Source organism: Mustelus asterias, chromosome 6 (genome assembly GCF_964213995.1).
Source record: "Mustelus asterias chromosome 6, sMusAst1.hap1.1, whole genome shotgun sequence".
NCBI lineage: Eukaryota > Metazoa > Chordata > Chondrichthyes > Carcharhiniformes > Triakidae > Mustelus > Mustelus asterias.
The window spans coordinates 117,419,962-117,440,702 of NC_135806.1; the positions used below are offsets into that span (position 1 = coordinate 117,419,962).

Below are 20,741 nucleotides of genomic sequence, written 5' to 3' on the forward strand. Positions count from 1 at the left end.
GAGCACCCGGAGGAAACCCATGCAGACACGGGTGGAATGTGCAAACTCCACACAGACAGTGACCGAGGCTGGAATTGAACCCGGGTCCCTGGCGCTGTGAGGCAGCAGTGCTAACCACTGTGCCACCATGTCGCCCCAACTCTTGCACTCCAAGCCCTTTGTAATAAGGGGTGGGATCTTGAGCCTGCGTTCGCTGTTTCGCAGGAATAGTGGCACGGGCTCAAAACGCGGAGAGTTCTGAAAAGCGTGACTCTCGCCGGCGAGATTTTGTTTTCTGATTTTGAGCTAACCTTGCTGGCTGAGTGCCAGCTCAGGAGGCAACCACAACAGAGGGGCAGTACTGGTTGCGACTATGAGATCCTGGCATCCTGCTCTGGGGGAGCCCAGTCCGCAAGGGCAGTGTGGGGGGGTTTCAATGATGGGGAACATGTTGGGGAAGGGCGGGAACCTAATTTGAACGCATGAGGATATCATTAGCAGGCAGTCACTGGATATCAAGCCCGGACCAAATATCCAGCCGATGTAATGTCACATCGGAGCCATTTACAACAGCTCTACCTAAATGCAAACCTGGTGCCGTCACTTCTGGTATCAGGGATATCGGAGATGAGCGCTTGGACTGCCCGAGAAGTAGTGGCTGCCTAACACACAAGGGGCACCAGGGAGAATGCTGGGGACGCACACAAGAGCAGCTCGGGGCCGGGGGTGAGGGTCATGGTCACAACTGGGGGTGTGTGTGTGTGTGTATGTGTGGTGCTCATATCGGGCTGCCCCTTGCTCCAAGGGGATGCGCTGGTTGCCAAGCAGGCATCACTTCTCGGCTCCTCCATGCTGGGTTAGTGTTCCGACAGGAGCTGAGTGAGTGCTCTTCCTGGTTGGAAGACAGCCACAACAGAGAGGCAGCACAGGGTCAAACTACGAGGCCCTGCTTTGGGAGAGGCCAGGCTGCAAAGCCTGATGGGGAGCTACCCTACGTCAGGAGGCATAAAGACCCTCACTTGGGGGAAGGGGAGTGCAGTGAAACCTACAACTCTCACTCTCAATGGTATGAAGCCAGTGGAGATTACTGGACAAGAAGTTCAAGTCCACTTCTCTGTGAACCCGGAGTGTCAGGTCCAGCAGTGAAAGTGTGCAGATTGTTCTCTTGCAATGCTGCTCAACTGCACAGCATCGAAGAGCCAGGAGAATGAGACTGTCCTCCAGGGAATTGTTTGAAAAACCAATTGCAAACTTCTTAGGAATCAGCTGTGTCTCATCAAAGTGAGAGTGACTAACTGACGAATCTTGGAGGAGTCCAGCATGCCAGTTTAACACCCAGAGCTAGATCTAATTGCACAGTCTGGGGACAAAGGTTAATTCTTTGGAATACCATGCCCCAAGAATGTATTTGCGTCTATCAATTCAAACCTTAGCAGTACACAGCTCACACTGTGGAGAACCCCCTGGCAAGGTAGGATGGTGAGAGCTGGCACTACTCCCCCTGTTCAACATCAGGACTGGCACAATTTTTGAGGTGCACCGTCAGGATGCAAAGCTTGGTGTCATGCATTCTGTTGGTTGCACTTCAGCGCTGTGCAGGGTCAGGACATGTTCATTAGTGTAGGTCAGGGAGGTGGGGGTGGGGGGGAATGACAAATGTGTGGGTCAGATGCCATGAGACAATATAGGCTCAACACCATTCATCCTAGATGTGGCTGTAGTGTCAGAGGGGATGTTGAGAGGCAGAGCAGAAATTAACACAGGTAATGGGAAGCACTGGGGTGGAAGTCACAGACACATGGAGTGTTGAGGGTCAGGGCTCTGTGACAAGTCCTCAGCGTTCACGGTGGTGTTCTCACTCTCTCAGTGTATGATTCATGAGAATCATGGTGCCTGTTGAGTTGGCCATTCTGCTGATTGGGATTGATCAGCAGCAGAGACAGCGACGTGTTGCTTACATGGCCAGGACCGGCGGCTGCAGCTGTTCAGGGAGCAGGGCCACACATGGAGGAACAGCATCGGCTAATGTGGCAGCCAAGAATCATCCAGCGCTGGTGTTACTACTTTCAGCTGTTTGAGCTGCAGTGCTGCAGAAGACTGCGTCCGTTCGGGGGACAGTGGATCCCTCTACCACATATAGGAAGAGCTGACACCGCATGGAACTGGAAGACACCCAATGCCTCTGGCCCTTAAACTTACAACCGCTCTGAATTTGTATGCTAGCGGTTCATTCCAGCGCAGCACAGGAGACATCTGTGGCATCTCTCAGCCAAGCCACTCTCACATGAATCAGCGAGGTGACTGATGCCCTCTGTGCCAGGGCTGAACTGTTTATTAACTTTGATCAGGTGAGCCAGGACACCAGGGTCAAGGACTTCACCCACCTAGCAGGAGTGCACCAGCTGCAAGATCTGATAGACTGCACCCACATGGCTCTTAAGTCACCATTGGCAGCATATGGTGCCATTCAGGAACCACAGGAATTCCACTCCCTTAACATCCAACTCATCTGTGACTACATAATGCGCTTCATACAGGCGCACGCCCATTTCCCAGGGAGCGTCCATGACATCTTAGGCCGCTCTGAAATCCCAGTTATCTTTGAGGGATACGTGGATACATTAGTTTCAGAACCCTCATATAAATTACTGATATTGATTATAAATAGCTGGGGCCCAGGCATGAATCTATGCAGTACTCTACTGGTCACAGGTTGCCAACCCAACATTGAACCATCGATTTACTGGTTCTCCATTATCTTCCCTAATAGTTACAGCCTCAAATAACCAACACAATTGTCATAAATGATTTCCTTTTCATAAATCTCTGTTGACTCGCTCGAATCATTTATGCTTTCTAAGAGTACCTAGTAACAGATTCTTGCATTTTACCATTTATGCCAGGCTAGAACCCCCTACCCCCAACAAATGATTCAAAGTCTGTTCTCTCCATCTTGCCTGGCAACCAGGACCAGTTCACCTCATGAGTATCTATGCTTCAACAACGTTCTCCACTATAGGGCTGAAAGGCCAGTTCCAAGAGGAACTTGACTCTGCTATTAGCAGAATCCCCGAGTCAGAACATTTTTACCTCCTGGGGGGGATTTCAATTCATGAGTGGATGTGGACCATGAGGCATGGCCCTCCTTTCTCAGACATCTTGGCCTGGGAAAGATAAATGTGAATGGACCGAGCTTTGTTGCTACCATGAGCTTTGTGTAGCTAAAACCTTTCAGAACAAACCCTGCCACGTGATGGTCCTGGTTCAGGGCAGCAGCTCAGCATTCCGATCATCAGACGTGATTCTCTGAACAGCATCCCCAACAGTCACAGCTACCACAGTGCTGACTGTGATACAGATCACTCCCCAGTGTGCACCGGGGTTAGGATGCAACCCCCCCCCCCCCCCCGAGGGTTTCTCCATTCAAAGCAGAAGTGTCATTCTCATATCAACGTCAGCTGTACAGATCCTATACTTCAGTTGATCCTCATATCAACACCAGGGAGATTAAAACCAACAAGCAGTTCCTTGACTCGACTGAACGAGCAATCTCTGCTATTCCCACATGGAGCACAGGAGTGAAATGGAACATACTTCGGAAACCATCCACAATTCCGCACTTTCAGCACATGGGAAGCAAGAATAGAAAAATGCTGACACTGCAAGGCTAGCATCAGTGCGATGTTAGGCGTCATTGAAGCAAGTGGTCTGCTCTCATTAATTACAAAACAGATCCAAGGAAGAAGATTATAAATGTACCAATAGCCACTCAAAGTAAAGTCCTACAGGTTTAGGCAATGCATCAATGTCTACTTGTTACAACTCTGCCAGAATATCTAGGTTCCTTGGATACCAGGGGATGTCAGGGGCATGTAATCAACAAAGAAAACAGTTCCACTGCCTTCAAAAGGCAGGGGGAGATCATCAACGACTGCAATAAACAGTCAGAGAGACGGGTGGAACATTAATTTGAGTTCTACTCCAGGGACAACAGTATCAGAGAGGAAGCTTGAGGCACCGTAGGAAACCTGTCTGTCTCAGCAGAGCTGGATATTGAACCTACAGTGGTGGAATTTAGCAAATCTGTTGACTCACTTGCCATGGGCAAAGCTCTAGGTGCTGATGCTATCCCACCTGAACACATCAAGCATTGGAAACCTTCTCCGTCTCTGGTACTGTTCCACCTGTTCAAGGGCTGTTCTCTCTGGAGCGGAGGAGGCTGTGGGGAGACTTAATAGAGGTTTATAAAATGATGAAGGGGATAGATAGAGTGAACGTTCAAAGACTATTTCCTCGGGTGGATGGAGCTATTACAAGGGGGCATAACTATAGGGTTCGTGGTGGGAGATATAGGAAGGATATCAGAGGTAGGTTCTTTACGCAGAGAGTGGTTGGGGTGTGGAATGGACTGCCTGCAGTGAGAGTGGAGTCAGACACTTTAGGAACATTTAAGCAGTTATTGGATAGGCACATGGAGCACACCAGGATGATAGGGAGTGATCATAGATCAAGCTATCATAGGGATGATAGCTTGATCTTGGTTTCAGATAAAGCTCGGCACAACATCGTGGGCCGAAGGGCCTGTTCTGTGCTGTACTGTTCTATGTTCTATGTACTGGGAGGCGCCAGTGCTCCAGGATATGCAAGGTGCAAGGATTGTGACAAGATCATGGGTGATGGCAGTGATTGCAGCAACTTTCGGGGCATCTTCCTGTTGAACGTCGTGGGAGAAGTATTTAGCCTGTGCTGCCCTTACCAGACTGCAGATCCTGGCTGAACACATCGACCCTGAGTGTGGTTTCAAACTGGAAGATCCAGAATTGACAAGTTCTTAACCTGGCAGCTGCAAGAGAAACGCTGTGAACAAAGGACACCACGATATATTGCTTCACTGACCGCACCAACCATGTGAGCAGAGGCGGTCGATTTAAGCTACTGGAGAAAGTTGGCTCTCCACCAAAACTGCTGTGTATTCCCATGACAACGTGATGGGTAAGGTCAGCTATGAGGGGGGAACATTGGAACTGTTTGAAATCCATGATGGCGTCAAACAGGGTTGTGTCTGGCACTGACACTCTTTGGAATATTCTTCCCTTTGCTATCATCACATAGCTTCAGGTCATTCACAGAGGGTGTCCACTGATCTACCAGAACTGACTGTCTTGCTTACCCGAGATCCAAGATAAGTTCTCATTAGAGTTGCTGTACACTGATGCTGCACTAGCATTCCATACTGAATAATACCTTCAGCAGCAAACGCCTGTAGAGTTTGGTTTGACCATCAGCATCAGGGAGACAAATATCATGGTCCAGGGTGTTGCCAATGCTGATAGGTGGCAGCATGGCAATGTGATGCTGGAGGCTGTTGATAGCTTCACACTATCTAGGCCTCACAATCTCCAATCAGTCACTTGATGTTTATATCAACACGGGCACCACAAAAGCTGCAGCTGTTGTGTCCAAGCTGAGTGAGAGAGTGTAAAACAGCAACCTAATCGAGATCAAAATGCTCAGTTACAAAGCCTGTGACCTCAAGCGCACTCCTCAATGGTGAGGCCCAGACAACTCTTGCTCGGCAGAAGAATGAATAGTTTCCACCTTTGCTGTGTCAGACATATCCTCAGCATCTCTTGGTAGGACAAGATCACTAATACAGAGGTCCTGGAGTGTGCCAATTCCACCAAGATGCACTAATAGCTGAGCCAATGACAACTGTGCTAGGTCATTCATCAGATGGGTGACAGCGGTATACCCAAAGAGCTACCGTAGGTGAACTGGCCACTGGGTCACAACCTCCTGGGTGACATTATCTCTTCGTTGAATTCTAAAATTCTTCCAATCCTCAAGCTGACTACTTTTCTTGGCCGTGCCATCTTCTAACTTATCTTGATTGGATTATTATTACATCCTTCCCTCGGATAAGGGGACCAAAACTGCACACAATATTCCAGGTGGGGCTTCACCAAGGCCCTGCATAACTGCAGCAAGACATCCCTGCTCCTGTACACGAGTACTGAGCTAGCAACAATAGATGAAGCTATCACAGTACAGCATTAAAAGGTAACCCGCTATTGACAGAGAGTAAACGATATCGAGATGATTTCTTTAAGGCAAGAAATATTAACCAATGAGCAAAACTTAAATATCTGGAGCACATGCACGAGAGCGTGCATGATAAGCGAATGCAAGAGAAAGAGATTGAGTGCGCGAGACAGCAGGAGGAAACAAACGAGACAGAGCACAATTCTTTAAGGCAATGTGGAGATCAGAGAATCAAGTGAGCTTAACAAGAAATTACCTGAACTATTTTATCTCCAGGCTGCAACAGTTTTGAAGCAGGTCCTTCTGGTTGAACTCTAGTCACAAATATACCCTAAATAATGAATAAAGCGTCAAAAAGTGTAAAACATGTTTCTCAATGTATACAACTTGGAAGACATCAGGGGTAATTCCAATTGAAACAAGGTTCAGTGATTTTCTATTAAAATCTACTGTAATTACTTAAACTATTAAGAGTTAACATGTGGTTAGCTCAAGATTTATTTTCCTCTTAAGTGGCCAAAGTCCAGTTGAAGTAATAAGATAGTTAAATACTCACGTTATCATCAGGTCTGAAGGGGTTCCCTCGACCTCCAATACCTCCAGATATACTGAAACCCAGCTCAGGATTCTTATCTATTCTAACGTGCATCTGGAAAAGCAGGACAAAGGAAACCACTTTCAATTAAATGGAGATAGTTTGCTGTTACTTAAACTGACGTCCGTAATTTAAACTGGGAGGGGAAAAAACAAAAAAGTAGATTAAAATCCTTTTCATCATTTGTACCTCTGGGATTTGAGCACACGTCTCGCCTGCACACTGGGAATGAAAGCATGCAGTTCTCCAAGAGATAATCCTAATTACAGTGCACTCTGGCAATCTCAACACAGTTCCCACTGGACAGAACGTTTCAAGCGCATGGGTTTTTCGCAATCTCCATAAATATTTCTAAAGCAAATTTTACTGACTGGCATTTGTACAGTTTATGTTAAATTGTCAACTTGGTTTAACTGTTAACGCTTTCATCTCCAAGTAGTAATCTGTGGACTTGGAGTAGGACTTCAGCCTGTGATCCAGACTAAGAGAGAGTGGAGTTGAAAACGTATGCCCTTTAGATGAGATTTCAAAACAAGGATCTGCCTACAATAGTTCAGATGGACTTCAGAGAAATAAGGGAGATCTCTCACCGTTTTCATCAATATTTCTACTTCAATCACAAGCATCAAGCACAAACGGATTTGGTGATCCATCATACTGCTTACCATCAGATTTTTTCTACACTACTACACTCCAAAAACAAATTATTAGCAGTTACCAGACTAGAAAAGGAAGCTATAGCCATGAGGAGCTGGGAATAGCTTTGGATTGGATCCTGGAGAATGAAGCAGTCAATTAAGGGACAGAGTAAATAAAGTAAAAACAGGGCGGATTTTTGTTCATTTCAAAGTTAAATGGACGATCTTTTCTGTAGTTTCTAGTCTAAGTTGTCTATTGAATATTGTTTGGACAATGTTGCTTTTAGTTTGCTTGTTCATAAACAAGTTCAGGCTTTTACTTTCATTGCATGGTTCTTCAAGTCTGAAATTCTGAAAGAACTGGAAATTAAAGTATCTTTTTACAAGTTAACAGCCTCTGTAGAAATTGTAACAAGGTCAAGGAGAGAAAAAAATGGGGGAAATATTAGGAGTATGAGGAGAAAGATCCTATAATTAATTCTTACCTCTTGCTGTACAATATCACGACCCTGTCTCATCAGATGGCTTGTTGTTGCCCCTTGTGTTGGACAGTATGGTGGTTGATGCGATACTTTTAGCATTAAATAATCAATCAGCTGCTCCCGAGAAGGATGTCTCCCAATAGTTACTTGGGACATTGTGTGATGTGGTTGGCTGCAGTTTATTGGAACTCTTGAAGACTGGTACATCTGGCCATTTGTCAAAGGCACCTGAGTAGCAAAGTAGCAATGAAAACTTCAAAACATTTGCTTCAAACCTATGAGACGGATTTCACTGTCCTGCCCGCCACGGGAATTGGAACGGGCGAGGGGCGGACTGTGGAAAGGTCTGTCGACCTCGGGTGGGATTTCCGGTTTCGAAGCCGGAAAATCCCACCCATAGTTTTGAAACATTTCCGAGTGAGCTTGCGATCCTGTTTCTGAGATTTTTCAGAAGAGACCACTCATCCAATCTATCTTACTTCATCATCTTGGATCTCTTTGGGGACCCAATCTGTGCCATCTCCGTCTTTTTCTACCTTGAATCCATATTTCTTAACTCAAGAACAGATCCAATCCCCTGCTGAAATCTTCAATTTCATATTTATTGCACCAGATGGCAGTTTCCTAGGGCACGCCAACTTTAAGACAACCAGATTACGCATATTTATCAACCAAATTGTGAATAAGTATTTAAAATATACAAATGAAGTCTGGTGACATTGCTCTCTCTCACTTGTGGAAAACATGCTCCTACTCCACTCTCTGGAAAGTGACAGATTGAATTAGGGACTCAAAGATGTGGGAGATTGTGAGAATGAACTCAGTTCATTCCAATCATGTGACACTTAATGCGCCAGTGCACTGGACGAATTTGTTGCACCAAGATTAATTCAATACTCTGAATGCAGTCTGCTGTAGAAAATTACATAACTTTTTCCTCCCAAGAATAACACACAAAAAAAAATCAGGACATAAAAATGTAATTACAACTGGCACATGGGTATATTTAGTGGTTGGTGTCAATTAAAAAACAAAACCTCCTTTTCCAAAGTCATCTTTTGCCACAAAAAGTAGAAGTGAATAATTTAAACACTGAACCCCTCCCAAAACACACTGGGTAAAGATGACACGTGTTTCAGCTGTACACACCAGCTGCTTACAGTTTCGCAGCCGAGGTATCAGTAACGGTGTTTCTCAACAGATGTTCAGGGTGGGGGTGCCGGCAGGAGAAAAGAGTTTACTTTTTCAGCAGATATATTTTTACAGATGCAAAGATCTGAAAGCTGTTTAAGGAATACCTTCGGGGGCAGAACATGCAGCAAGTTATAACATATTATGAAATGAAAAAGCAAGACAGGCTGACACACATCGAGAATGGTTTTGGGATAATTAATCATTTAAAATATTTCTATTTCCTAGGCTTCAATCTGGGAGCTTCTGATACCAAAAGAACAAATATTTTTGTACCCAGGTTACAGAATCATTTTAAAATTGCTGCTTCCACCACAAGTGGCACAGTGGTTAGCACTGCTGCATCTCAGCGCCAGAGACCCATGTTCGATTCCTGGCTTGGGTCACTCTGTGGAGTTTGCACGTTCACTCTGCGGCTACGTGGGTTTCCTCCGGGTGCTCCAGTTTCCTGGGAATGGAGGGGGGGGGGAAAATCTGGAATGCAGACCTGTCACCATTTTTCAAGGGTCCCCAAGTCAACCTGGCTCAGTGAAAATCCAAGCCAATGTTTTGAACACACGAACAAGGAACAGGGGTTGGCCATTCAGCCCCTTGAGCCCGATCCGACATTTAATATGATCATGGCTGATTGGATAGTAACCTTAAGTCTGCACGCTGGCTATCCCCAATAACCTATCACTCCCTTGTTTACCAAGAATCTATCCACCTCCGTCTAAAAATATCCAAAGACCCTCTTCCGGAAAAGCCAGTGGAAGCAGAGTGCTCAGTTAATTCAGCTGATGCAGAGGTTTCCATTAAGAGCAAAGAACGGAGAGACTTGGGCTTTTCAACTGTGAAAATTAGTTTCTGGAGGTGATTTATAGAGTGTTAGAAATGGATGGGAAAGGTCAAATTTTAAATTAAATAACTAGTGGTGCAAGGGATAGATATTCCAATTAATAAAAGAAAAGCTTAGATTAATATTAGAGCAATTTCGGGTGGATAAACTAGGATGGTCTTCTATATTAGCAATTGCCTTGTGATGTAATCAAGTTTAAAGTAGAGAAACAGTTGATAGGAGTTAGGCTCGCAAGAGGTGATGAACTCACCACTAGAGAGGAATAGTTAAGTCATAGGAAGAGGGCTCTCAACAGAGACAAAACAGCGAACTCTTGAGGATGTGAAGATGTCTAATAGGTACACTCAATGCTGGATACTTATTATGCGGACAATGATGGTAACTCAGGTGGAGGGAAATCAAGGGCAGGTAGGGATGAGTAACAAATGGTTGCTCTGCCAGTGATGGTCAGATCTCAGGAAGGGATGTCATACAGTCATAGTGAGGGTGTAGAGAATGATAAACTTAATAAGGTAGGTCCATTCAAAAGTCTGATGGCAGCAGAGAAAAAGCTGCTCTTGGGTTGGTTGGTATGTGTCCTCAGACTTTTGTATCTTTTTCCTGACGGAAGGTGGTGGAAGAGAGAATGTCCGGGGTGCATGGGGTCCTTAATTATGCTGGCTGCTTTGCCGAGGCAGCGGGAAGTGTAGACAGTGTCGATGGGTGGGAGGCTGGTTTGAGTAATGGACTAAACTTCGTTCACAACCCATTGTAGTTTCTTGCAATCTTGAGCAGAGCAGGAGTCATACCAAATTGTGATACAACTGGAAAGAATGCTTTCTATGGTGCATCTGTAAAAGTTGGAGAGAGTTGTAGCGGACATGCCAAATTTCCTTCGTCTTCTGAGAAAGTAGAAGCATTGGTAGGTTTTCTTAACTATATCGTTGGCATGTGGGGGACCAGGACAGGTTGTTGGTGATCTGCCCACCTATAAACTTGAAGCTCTCGACCATTTCTACTTCGTCCCCATTGATGTAGACAGGGGCATGTTCTCCACTACGTTTCATAGAACATAGAAAAAATACAGCACAAACAGGCCCTTCGGCCCACAAGTTGCGCCGGTCATGTCCCTACCTACCTAGGCTTATATATAGGCTTACCTATAACCCTCAATCTTATTAAGTTCCATGTACTCATCCAGGAGTCTCTTAAAAGACCCTATCGAGTTTGCCTCCGCCACCACTGACGGCAGCCGATTCCACTCGCCCACCACCCTCTGTGTGAAAAACTTACCCCTGACATCTCCTCTGTACCTACTCCCCAGCACCTTAAACCTGTGTCCTCTCGTAGCAGCCATTTCAGCCCTGGGAAAAAGCCTCCGAGAATCCACCTGATCTATACCTCTCAACATCTTGTACACCTCTATCAGGTCACCTCTCATCCTTCGTCTCTCCAAGGAGAAAAGACTGAGCTCCCTCAGCCTATCCTCTTAAGGCATGCCAACCAATCCAGGCAACATCCTTGTAAATCTTCTCTGCACCCTTTCAATCTTTTCCACATCCCTCCCGTAATGAGGCGACCAGAACTGAGCACAGTACTCCAAGTGGGGTCTGACGAGGGTCCTATAAAGCTGCATCATTATCTCCCAAGTCCTAAACTCAATCCCTCGATTGATGAAGGCCAGCACACCATACGCCTTCTTAACCACCTCCTCTACCTGCGAGGCCGATTTTAGAGTCCTATGGACCCGGACCCCAAGATCCTTCCGATGCTCTACACTGCTAAGAGTCTTACCCTTGATGTTATACTCCTTCATCCCATTTGACCTGCCAAAATGGACCACTACACATGTATCCGGGTTGAAGTCCATCTGCCACCTTTTAAACCTGGTGTTGAGGATAATTGTGGAGGGGTTGTTGCCTATCCTTATTGATTGTGGTCTGTGGGTTAGAAAGTTCAGGATCCCGTCGCAGAGGGAGGAGCTGAGCCCCAGGCCACGGAGTTTGGAGATGAGTTTCGTAGGAATAATAGTGTTAAAGGCTGAGCTGTAGTCGATAAATAGGACTCTGACATAGGTTTCTTCGTTATCTAGGTGTTCCAGGGTTGAGTGCAGGGCCAGGGAGATGGCATCGGCTGTGGACCTGTAGCAGCGGTAGGTGAACTGTAGTGGATTCAGGCAATCTGGGAGGCCGGAATTGAATCCTGCCATGACTAACCTTTCGAAGCATTTCATAATGATGGACGAATGTTTCTAAGTTAATTTTCAATTAAACCTGTGCTGCTACGGTCAGTGTTGCTTCACAGTTCAAATCTGTTTGCTGATATGAGGAACAGCTAGCTGAGGTTTTGTTCATGGTCCTGGTTTTGCATTGACATCTGTTCTACAATGCATTAGAATCTACATATTTTGCAGTCATTACTTGATCAGAAGTGAAATCCACTGTAAATAGGTGTGATTTCATTCTACAGCAAGGACACTTATCAATTAAATAATGAGCAGCATTGATATCTGTTACCATGTGTGACTTAATTACTCAACTAGATAAGTGTATAAGGGAAAACTGACGTGAACAGCTTCAATGCTTTTTTGGGTTCAGTGGCATTCCAGTGGCGAGGAACTATGAGGCTAATGCATCTCAGGCAATGCAAAATTACAAGATATGATTGCAGAACTAAAATCAGAGTTTGTATTGAAAGCTAATACCCGATTTTTAAAAAAGCACCTGCACATTTTATGACCAAACAGAAATCCTGATCAAGATCTTCCTAATTTAAGTGGGAAAATTAGGAAATTTTTTTTATTTAGCAATTCTGATTAACCACATTTGATCATTAAAAGTAAAATTGCAGCACAATTAGGCAATGAATATGTTGCGGGGTTTTGCCTCATTATCCTGAACTGAACTGGAATGTAAAATAGAGCACAATGCCACTGCCGTCATTAATGGTATCCATTACACACCAAAGATATATTTTCAATCTATATCAAAAATGCTGTAACAAAATTAAAACCAGGTGCACAGCAAGGAAAATGTGTACAGTGCAGAATATTAAAAAGGGTAACAACCTTCCGTTGAATTATGCTGTAAAATACTCTTACCACTGATCGCTTGTAGAGCACTTACTTTTCTAATGCTGTCTGGAGGAATATCCTTCATCACATGTGTGCCAGCTGAGTAACTCTGCTGCCCAACACTGAAGACATCATCTTGACTTGGGTCCCCGATACTGTTACCTTGTGATGGATACTATGATGAAAATGGGCAAACATCAACCACTTTGGACAATGATCATAAAGAACTGATAAAATGACGGTCGGTTTTCATTAAAAAAAAATACTCAAAATTCTAGTTGAAGAAAATGTTTAAAGCTTATGTTTAGCAAAAACAAAGTTTGTTCCTATTGTGTCAAAAAAGAGCAAGATTAGAACAAACGGGCCTCTTGGATTAGAATCATTTTCGATAGTGAGTTAAGTCATTTTCAACCCATGTGTAAATCAAGAGCTCAGGAGCTTAGTTTCATTAATTTGACAAAAGCTAAGCAAGCAACAAAAGCCTGGGCTGAATGAGTGTTCCACTTCAAACACGCATACTTATAACATTAAATAATTTTGAACTGAATCACACAGCAACAGCACATTGACAAAAAACAAGGAATGGGACAGGAAGGTATTCTACAAAACACTTTTTCATAAAGTCTCCACTAATATTGTTTAAAAATGGAGGGATCATCAAGTTAAGACCGAGATTAGGAGATTTTAAAAAATCTCAGCAGGTTACTGAGTCTTTGCAACTTTTCCTCAAAGATGTTGGGAGCAGAGTCTTTGAATATTTTTAAGGCAAAGGATTCTTCATAAGCAAGGGGGTGGAAGGTTATTAGGGGTAGGTGGGAATGCTGAGTTGAGGTTGCAACCAGGACAGCCATGATCTTACTGAATGGTAGAGCAAACTCAAGGGGCCGAGTGGCCTACTCTTTCTTCCAAATTTGTACATTCATATGTTTGTCTGTACATGTCTTTATGAAGTAAAGTAATTCTACAGCAAACTTAAACATTTTAGCTTCACGGCCAAACAGGTCAAAAGAAATAAGAATTTTCAAGATGTGAACACTGCGAATGTTATTGAAAGGATCGTCAGCATTTCCAATGACAGCGTTTCGGAGTGGGGCTGTTTCCTTTACATACGATAACTTGAAAAGTTCAGGTTGTCTCTCTGCTGACTTGAATCATTTCGGCCAGGGCAGCAACAAGGATCTCGCGATGGGCCCCATCTCCTGCTGGATATCGGGCATATCAACCAGATTCTGCCCACATGATTGCTATTCAATGATCCCCACTGGAGAACGTATGTATGCGGACATTAAGCGAGTTTGACTACAATGGACCCCCCTCCTACTTGACAGAACAGTCATCCTAGGTACTCTGCCCAAGCTTAAACATGAAGAACAGCCATTGATGTGAGACAACAGATAGCTGCCACACCAACAGAGTTCTAATTCAGTTTGAATCACATGCTCATGAGAGAAGTGGAGAAAATGGAATAATACAGTGGGGGGGTGGAATACTTAATTAAAACCTCAAGATCTTTTTACGACATGTAATGAATGCTATAAATTTGCCAAAGTAACTTATATATTGTTTTAAGATCTGGAAATGCATGGAGCTGTGGATTTACCTGCTCTGATAAAGAATTTTCACATACAACCACAGAGAGGGGGGAAGAACTTTTAGTTCGATGTAACCCGATGACTGACATTTAATATAAAAACTGATTACTTGTAGCTAAGATTGCTCGAGTACTTGCCACAAAACTCATTCATCGTAACTGGCCCGTTATTAGTACTCACACGGAACATGTGCACTCCGGAATTCCTTCCGTCTGCAACACTCAAGGCAACGTTGCCCTGGCTGTCGTGCAGTTCCCTACAGCTTCCAGAGTGCATGCTGCTAAAAGCAGCGTAATTGAAATTAAACGATCTAGACAGCATGCTCTGAATAAAGAGGGACAAGAAAATTCCACAGCTTTAACACAGAGATTAGTGCAGCATGCAGTAACAGGATAAATTGCAAGAGACAACATTTTCCCCCAAAGATTTGAGGCATCATGCAAAAAGAAACAGCATGCAAAACACAAAACATGTACTTAGACCCAACAACTGTCGTTAAGGTTAATCTGAATATGCACCCGTGTTTTCAGTATAGCTTTCTAAAAACATTCAGCAAATATGCAAGCAAAGGTGACCCGACTTTGGACCTTGGGTTAAATTTTAGAAACAATTTTTATTATTTCAATGCAATAATTTTGACTTACAATATTGCTGCCATGTAAATTAAGCTGGCCAAAAAATGTAAATTGACTGCTAGAAGTCCTTCTGGCTGATGACACAAGAGTGATATTGTCAAAAGCTTGGGAGAAACTTCAATGTTTCGCTACATGGTTTCTCTACACAGATGGTGCCTGGCCTTTTGAGTATTTCCAGCACCTTTTCTTTTAATTACTTGGGAGAAATTTGCTTGGCCGCTACTTGAGATGGTAGTTCAAAAGAGAAGCAAAGGTGGTTTGAAATGTGTGGGGCTTTTGGGGAATATAAAAATATAAATATAAAAGTGAAACAATCTAGGATTACACATTAGGTGTACTTCCAACAAATGATGAAGCAATGCAAGTTGAAAATGATTGCAATGAAATGAAAGAGGTATTTAAAAAACATAGTTCCAGTTAGTTACATTCAATATTTTCTGCAGGCGTTACCTGATGGTGAGCAATTGCTAGTTAAACATGCAAGGATCTCAACATTGCTGATAGCCAAGGAGCCGATGTTTCTAAATGTTAAGCGTATTTACTTCAAATGAGCATGTTTATATATGGTTACAGGGATGAATATGAAAACTATGTAACTATGAGGCTGAACAATAGATTTCATCCTGAGCAAATCTTTCACATTTAAAAGAAAAGAAAGATGATTTTCGAACTTCACAAGAATATAAGAACTAGGAGCAGGAGTGGGCCATCTGGCTCCTCAAGTCTGCTCCGCCATTCAGTAAGGTCATGGCTGATCTTTTTGTGGACTTAGCTCCACTTACCCGCCCACTCACAATCATAACCCTTGATTCGTTCACTGTTCAAATATTTATCTATCCTTGCCTCAAAAACATTCAATGAGGTAGCCTCAACTGCTTCACTGGGCTGGGAATTCCGCAGATTCACAACCCTTTGGGTGAAAAAGTTCCTGCTCAACTCAGTCCTAAATCTGCTTCCCCTTATTTTGAGGCCATGCCCCCTAAGTTCTAGTTTCACCTGCCAGTGGAAACAACTTCCCTGCTTCTATCTTATCTATTCCCTTCATAATCTTATATGTTTCTAGAAGATCTCCCCTCATTCTTCTGAATTCCAATGAGTATAGCCCCAGTCTATTCAGTCTCTCCTCATGAGCCAACCCTCAACTCCGGAATCAACCTAGTGAATCTCCTCTGCACCTCCTCCAGTGCCAGTATATCCTTTCTCAAGTAAGGAGACCAAAACTGTACACAGTATTCCAGGTGTGGCCTCACCAGCACCTTATACAGCTGCAACATAACCTCGCTGTTTTTAAATTCCATCCCTCTAGCAATGAAGGACAAAATTCCATTTGCCGCCTTAAATTACCTGTTGCACCTGCAAACCAACTCCTTGTGATTCTTGCACAAGGACACTCAGGTTCCTCTGCACAGCAGCATGCTGCAATTTTTTACCATTTAAGTAATAATCCATTTTGCGGTTATTCCTACCAAAATGGATAACCTCACATTTACCAACATTGTATTCCATCTGCCAGACCCTTGCCCACTCACTTAGACTATCTATATCCCTTTGCAGACTTTCAGCATCTTCTGCACACTTTGCTCTGCCACTCATCTTAGTATCATCTGCAAATTTTGACACACTACACTTGGTCCCCAACTCCCAATCATCTATGTAAATCGTAAACAATTGCGGTCCCAACACTGATCCCTGAGGCACACCACTTGTCACTGATCGCCAACCAGAAAAACACCCATTTACCCCCACTCTTTGCTTTCTGTTAGGTAACCAATCCTCTATCTGTGCTAATACATTACCCGTAACACTGTGCACCTTTATCTTATGTAGCAGTCTTTGGTGCGGCACCTTGTCAAATGCCTTCCTTTATATACCTTTGGAAACTGTTCTCTCAAATATCTGAACATAAATTGTGTTTCACAGAACAGGGAAGGTTAAGAACTGTTAGTAGTACATGCAGTTAACAACAAGATGATTTGTTCATGCAATATTTTGGAATAAAGATTTGAAGTAAAAGGGTGTAATCAATGATATATTGAAATTGCTGAACAACTTTCTCTAACCTATTAAAATAATACGAATTATTTTTGAATAATTCATGATCTTTAAAAAGAACATTTAACCATGCATTATATTGCTGAAAAAGAGCTATGTTGCTGAAGCTTTTTATCTTGCACTCATCAGGACAGATACAAGAATGCTAAATTTCATGGGGTTAATTATTTACAATGTATTAGGAAAGGGTGTGGATTGGTTGGCCAGTCTACTCTGGTTGATCGAGGCACTGCCATTGAAAACGCACCAGGGAGCTATTGCCCCCCAAGCTTTTGTTAAATGTTTTAAAATGCACAACGTCGGAACCTGTTTTTTTTTGCCTTCAGAGGACAGATCCATGCATAGGGGCATATGTAGCTTCTAGCAAGCATAAAGTTAGCTTACACTGTGAGCCTGACTGATAATCTTAAATTGGCTGTTAGTGTAATTTTCTAGCACAGTCAGGATTGTTCAGCAGGTGCTGTCCAAATCACAGAATCACGCGTGATGTTAGACATTAATGTTCTTAGTTTTGATGTGGGCTGGTTGAGTACGGTCAGTACTCTGCCTATTACAGACAGCAAAAGGGACACGCTGTTTGATATGATCTGTCACTTGTTGGGATATGTGACCTACATACTTGACATTGCACCGGCACTGAAATTCATCTATTGTTCATTTGTGTGGTAGGCAGTACGCCTTTTGGGCTTGACGGTGGCATCCTATTACTAGAAAATACCCACTCGAGTTGTTACTACATAGTCGCAGCATGAAATGGTTAGTTTCATCTCAAGTTTTGAGATACTTTACCCTTTCAGGGTAATTAGTGCATGTGCATGATACACAGTGAGCAATGATCTGATTGGAGTAGCCATTATCCCTCAAGGTATTTTGATGTGCACTATTTCAATGTCAGGCTTGCACAACGGGTCAGGCTTTACTTAGAATATTGCCAAAAAGGCCAATCTTATAGTGCATGGAGCTTTAGGAGTCCCTGTTGATGTGTTGATTAATGAAGGCGGGCTTGCAGTAAACAGAACCCATTAGTGGATTGCTTAACTAGTATGTGAGGAAAGGGAACTTGTTAGACTGCTCCATTTCAACGGTGAATTTGGGTGCAGGGTGAAGTAATGCAGCAGATGAATTTCAGTGCTGGTGCAATGCCAAACAAGTAGGTCGTATATCCCAATTGGCACATTATATCGAAAAGCATGCCCCTTGGGCTGTACGCAACATGCAGAGTAACTGAGTGCTTAACCAGACCATGCACTTAATGTCCAACATTAGATTTAATTCTGTGTTTGGCCAGCGCTTGCTGAACACTCCCGAGTGTGCCAAGAACTACATTTACAACCAATTTTAGATCATCAGTCAGGCTCGCAATGTGGCTCACTTCTGTTTGCCAGAAGCGACATATATTTATAGACAAGAATCGGTCCTTTGTAAACATCAAGAACATGTGCAGCATTGAACATTGAATCTTTTTTGAATTAAATAAAGTATGGGGGACAGTAACTCCCTGGTGTATCCTCCATGGCAACATCTTGACCAATCAGAACCAACATGCCAACAAATCAGCATCTTCCTCTCATGCAGTATAAAATGTTGCCCCTTTTAAAATTTGGCATTCTTGCGTCTGTCCTGATGAGTGCAGGTCAAAAAAGCTTTGACAACTTGCCTCCTTTGTTAGCAACACAAGTTCTGTACTACCAAGCAACTATATGTATTATATACCTATTCCACGAAAGGCATGTGTTTTCTGTTATAATAACAACTGTCAAGTCTGAAAGTGATACATTTGTTGAAGTATGTTGCTAGAAATGGCTATGATAATAATTCCAAAAACAATCCAAAAGATGCACACATGTCCAAATAATACATAAAAGCTGCTTCAAAAACAGACCTGCGGCATTTATAAACTCCTAGTTCATTCTGGATCTAGCATTAAAAGCAACCATCAAATCCTCAGACCTGCCAACTCAAAAATGTGAATATAGTATACTTGTATATGAAAAGGAATACAGGTATTGCAAAGCAGACTTCACTATGTTTTGAATTCGGTATTATGGGCAACAGAGAACTTGTAAGCTTGAACATTTGAACAAGAAAAGCGTGGCAATTGAAAAATAATCACTATGAATGAGACATTCAATTAGGGTTCCGGAAATGAGGTGGTGTTTTTAACCTCTGGTTTGCTTTAGGAGCTAAATTTTAATTTCTTCCACTGGTGGAAATGGAGCACTCAACAAGCACTTTTGTAAAAGCAACATTCTTAAAAGTGCAATTACTTTAAAATCTGATGAAAATAGAAACAGCACAATAACTTGCATTTATATAGTGCCTTTAACGTAGTGGAATGTCCCCAAGGTGCATCAAAGGAGCCTCAACGGAAAACGTTTGACATGGAGCCATGTAAAGTGTTAGGACAGATCGCCAAATGCTTGAGGCAATTTTGAAAGGGATCTAAAAGGAGGAGAGAGTGGGGACAGAGAGTCGGAGAATTCCAGAGCTCCAGCCTCAGCAGTTGAAAGCCTGGGTGGCAGCGTGATTAAAATCAGAGATGCTCAAGAGGCTAAAACTGGAGGAGCCAAGGAGGATTTGAAAACAAGAATGGGAACTTTAAAACAAAAGTTATGTCAGTGAGCACAGGGTGACATTGACTGGGTGTGAGTTAGGATACAGGTAGCGGAATTTTGAATTTAAGGGTATAAGATAGGAATCAAGCCAGAAATGCACTGAAATAGTAAACTTTTGTTAATAATGGTTTCAGCAGTAAATGACTTGGAGATGGGTGGTTTCAGGTGACGCTATCGGTCTCAAGTGAGGGCATAGATGTGTGGCTGAAACCTCATCCCAGGGTCAAATACAACACCAAGGTTACAAATCGTCTGGTTCAGCCTCAGACAGGGAGAGGGATGAAGTCAGTGGCTAGGGATTGGAGTTTGTGGCGGGTTCCAAGGCAATGATGTTTGTTTAATGAAATTTCTGCTCATTCAGTATTGCATGTCAGACAAGCAATCTGATAATTAGCAGACAAGGGAGGTGCTGGCGAGGTAGAACAGGGCGTACACGCGGAACCTGATGCTGCATTTTCAAATGGTGTCACTGAGGGACAGCATGAGAAATAGGATATACATACCCTTAGGGTATACCAGTAGTAAATGTGGGAATGGGAAGAGAAGGCATTGCAGGTGATTCTCTGGCCACAATTTTGATAAGTAAAAATGAAACCTGGCAAGTTCAATCCAAGATGAACAGAGAAGCACAGGGAAAGACTGTATGGACAACCATGTCTAAGATTGCAGGCAAGTCATGAATGATGATGAGGAATAGCTTACTCTGGTCACAGTCATGTAGGATGTCACTTGTGACTTCAATAAAAGCTCTTTCAGTACCAGGGCAGAGGAGGTAGGAGAGCTGAGTTTAAGACTGGTTGGCAGTACAGAGGAGAAGCCATTCCAGGATTTTCCTGAAATAGTGAGCGGTTTTGGCAGAAGAGAACAGGGCTCAATAGCATTCTGATGAAAGGTCACTGACCTGAAAAAATTAACTTTTGTCTATCCACTGATGCTTCCAGTCCAACATGTGCTGATTCTACTTCTGATTGCCATCATTGACAGCATGTGTGTTTCTAAAGTGCTCCAAAAGTGGTCAGGTGACAAATAG

General features: G+C 43.3%; 1 protein-coding gene across 3 annotated transcripts in view; it reads right to left on the bottom strand.

Moving 5' to 3' along the window:
* erbin (erbb2 interacting protein) overlaps nt 1-20,741 on the bottom strand; it is a 247,254-nt gene that overhangs the window by 3,321 nt on the left and 223,192 nt on the right. For 2 of the 3 annotated variants that reach the window (XM_078215035.1, XM_078215034.1), the window contains exons 21-25: nt 14,590-14,733; nt 12,870-12,992; nt 7,740-7,964; nt 6,578-6,670; nt 6,278-6,352 (exon numbers count right to left, since the gene is read on the bottom strand). In XM_078215035.1, the coding sequence (XP_078071161.1) occupies nt 6,278-6,352; nt 6,578-6,670; nt 7,740-7,964; nt 12,870-12,992; nt 14,590-14,733 (660 nt within the window). The remainder of the gene's footprint in view (nt 1-6,277; nt 6,353-6,577; nt 6,671-7,739; nt 7,965-12,869; nt 12,993-14,589; nt 14,734-20,741) is intronic. The other variant, XM_078215036.1, reaches the window with a different exon arrangement.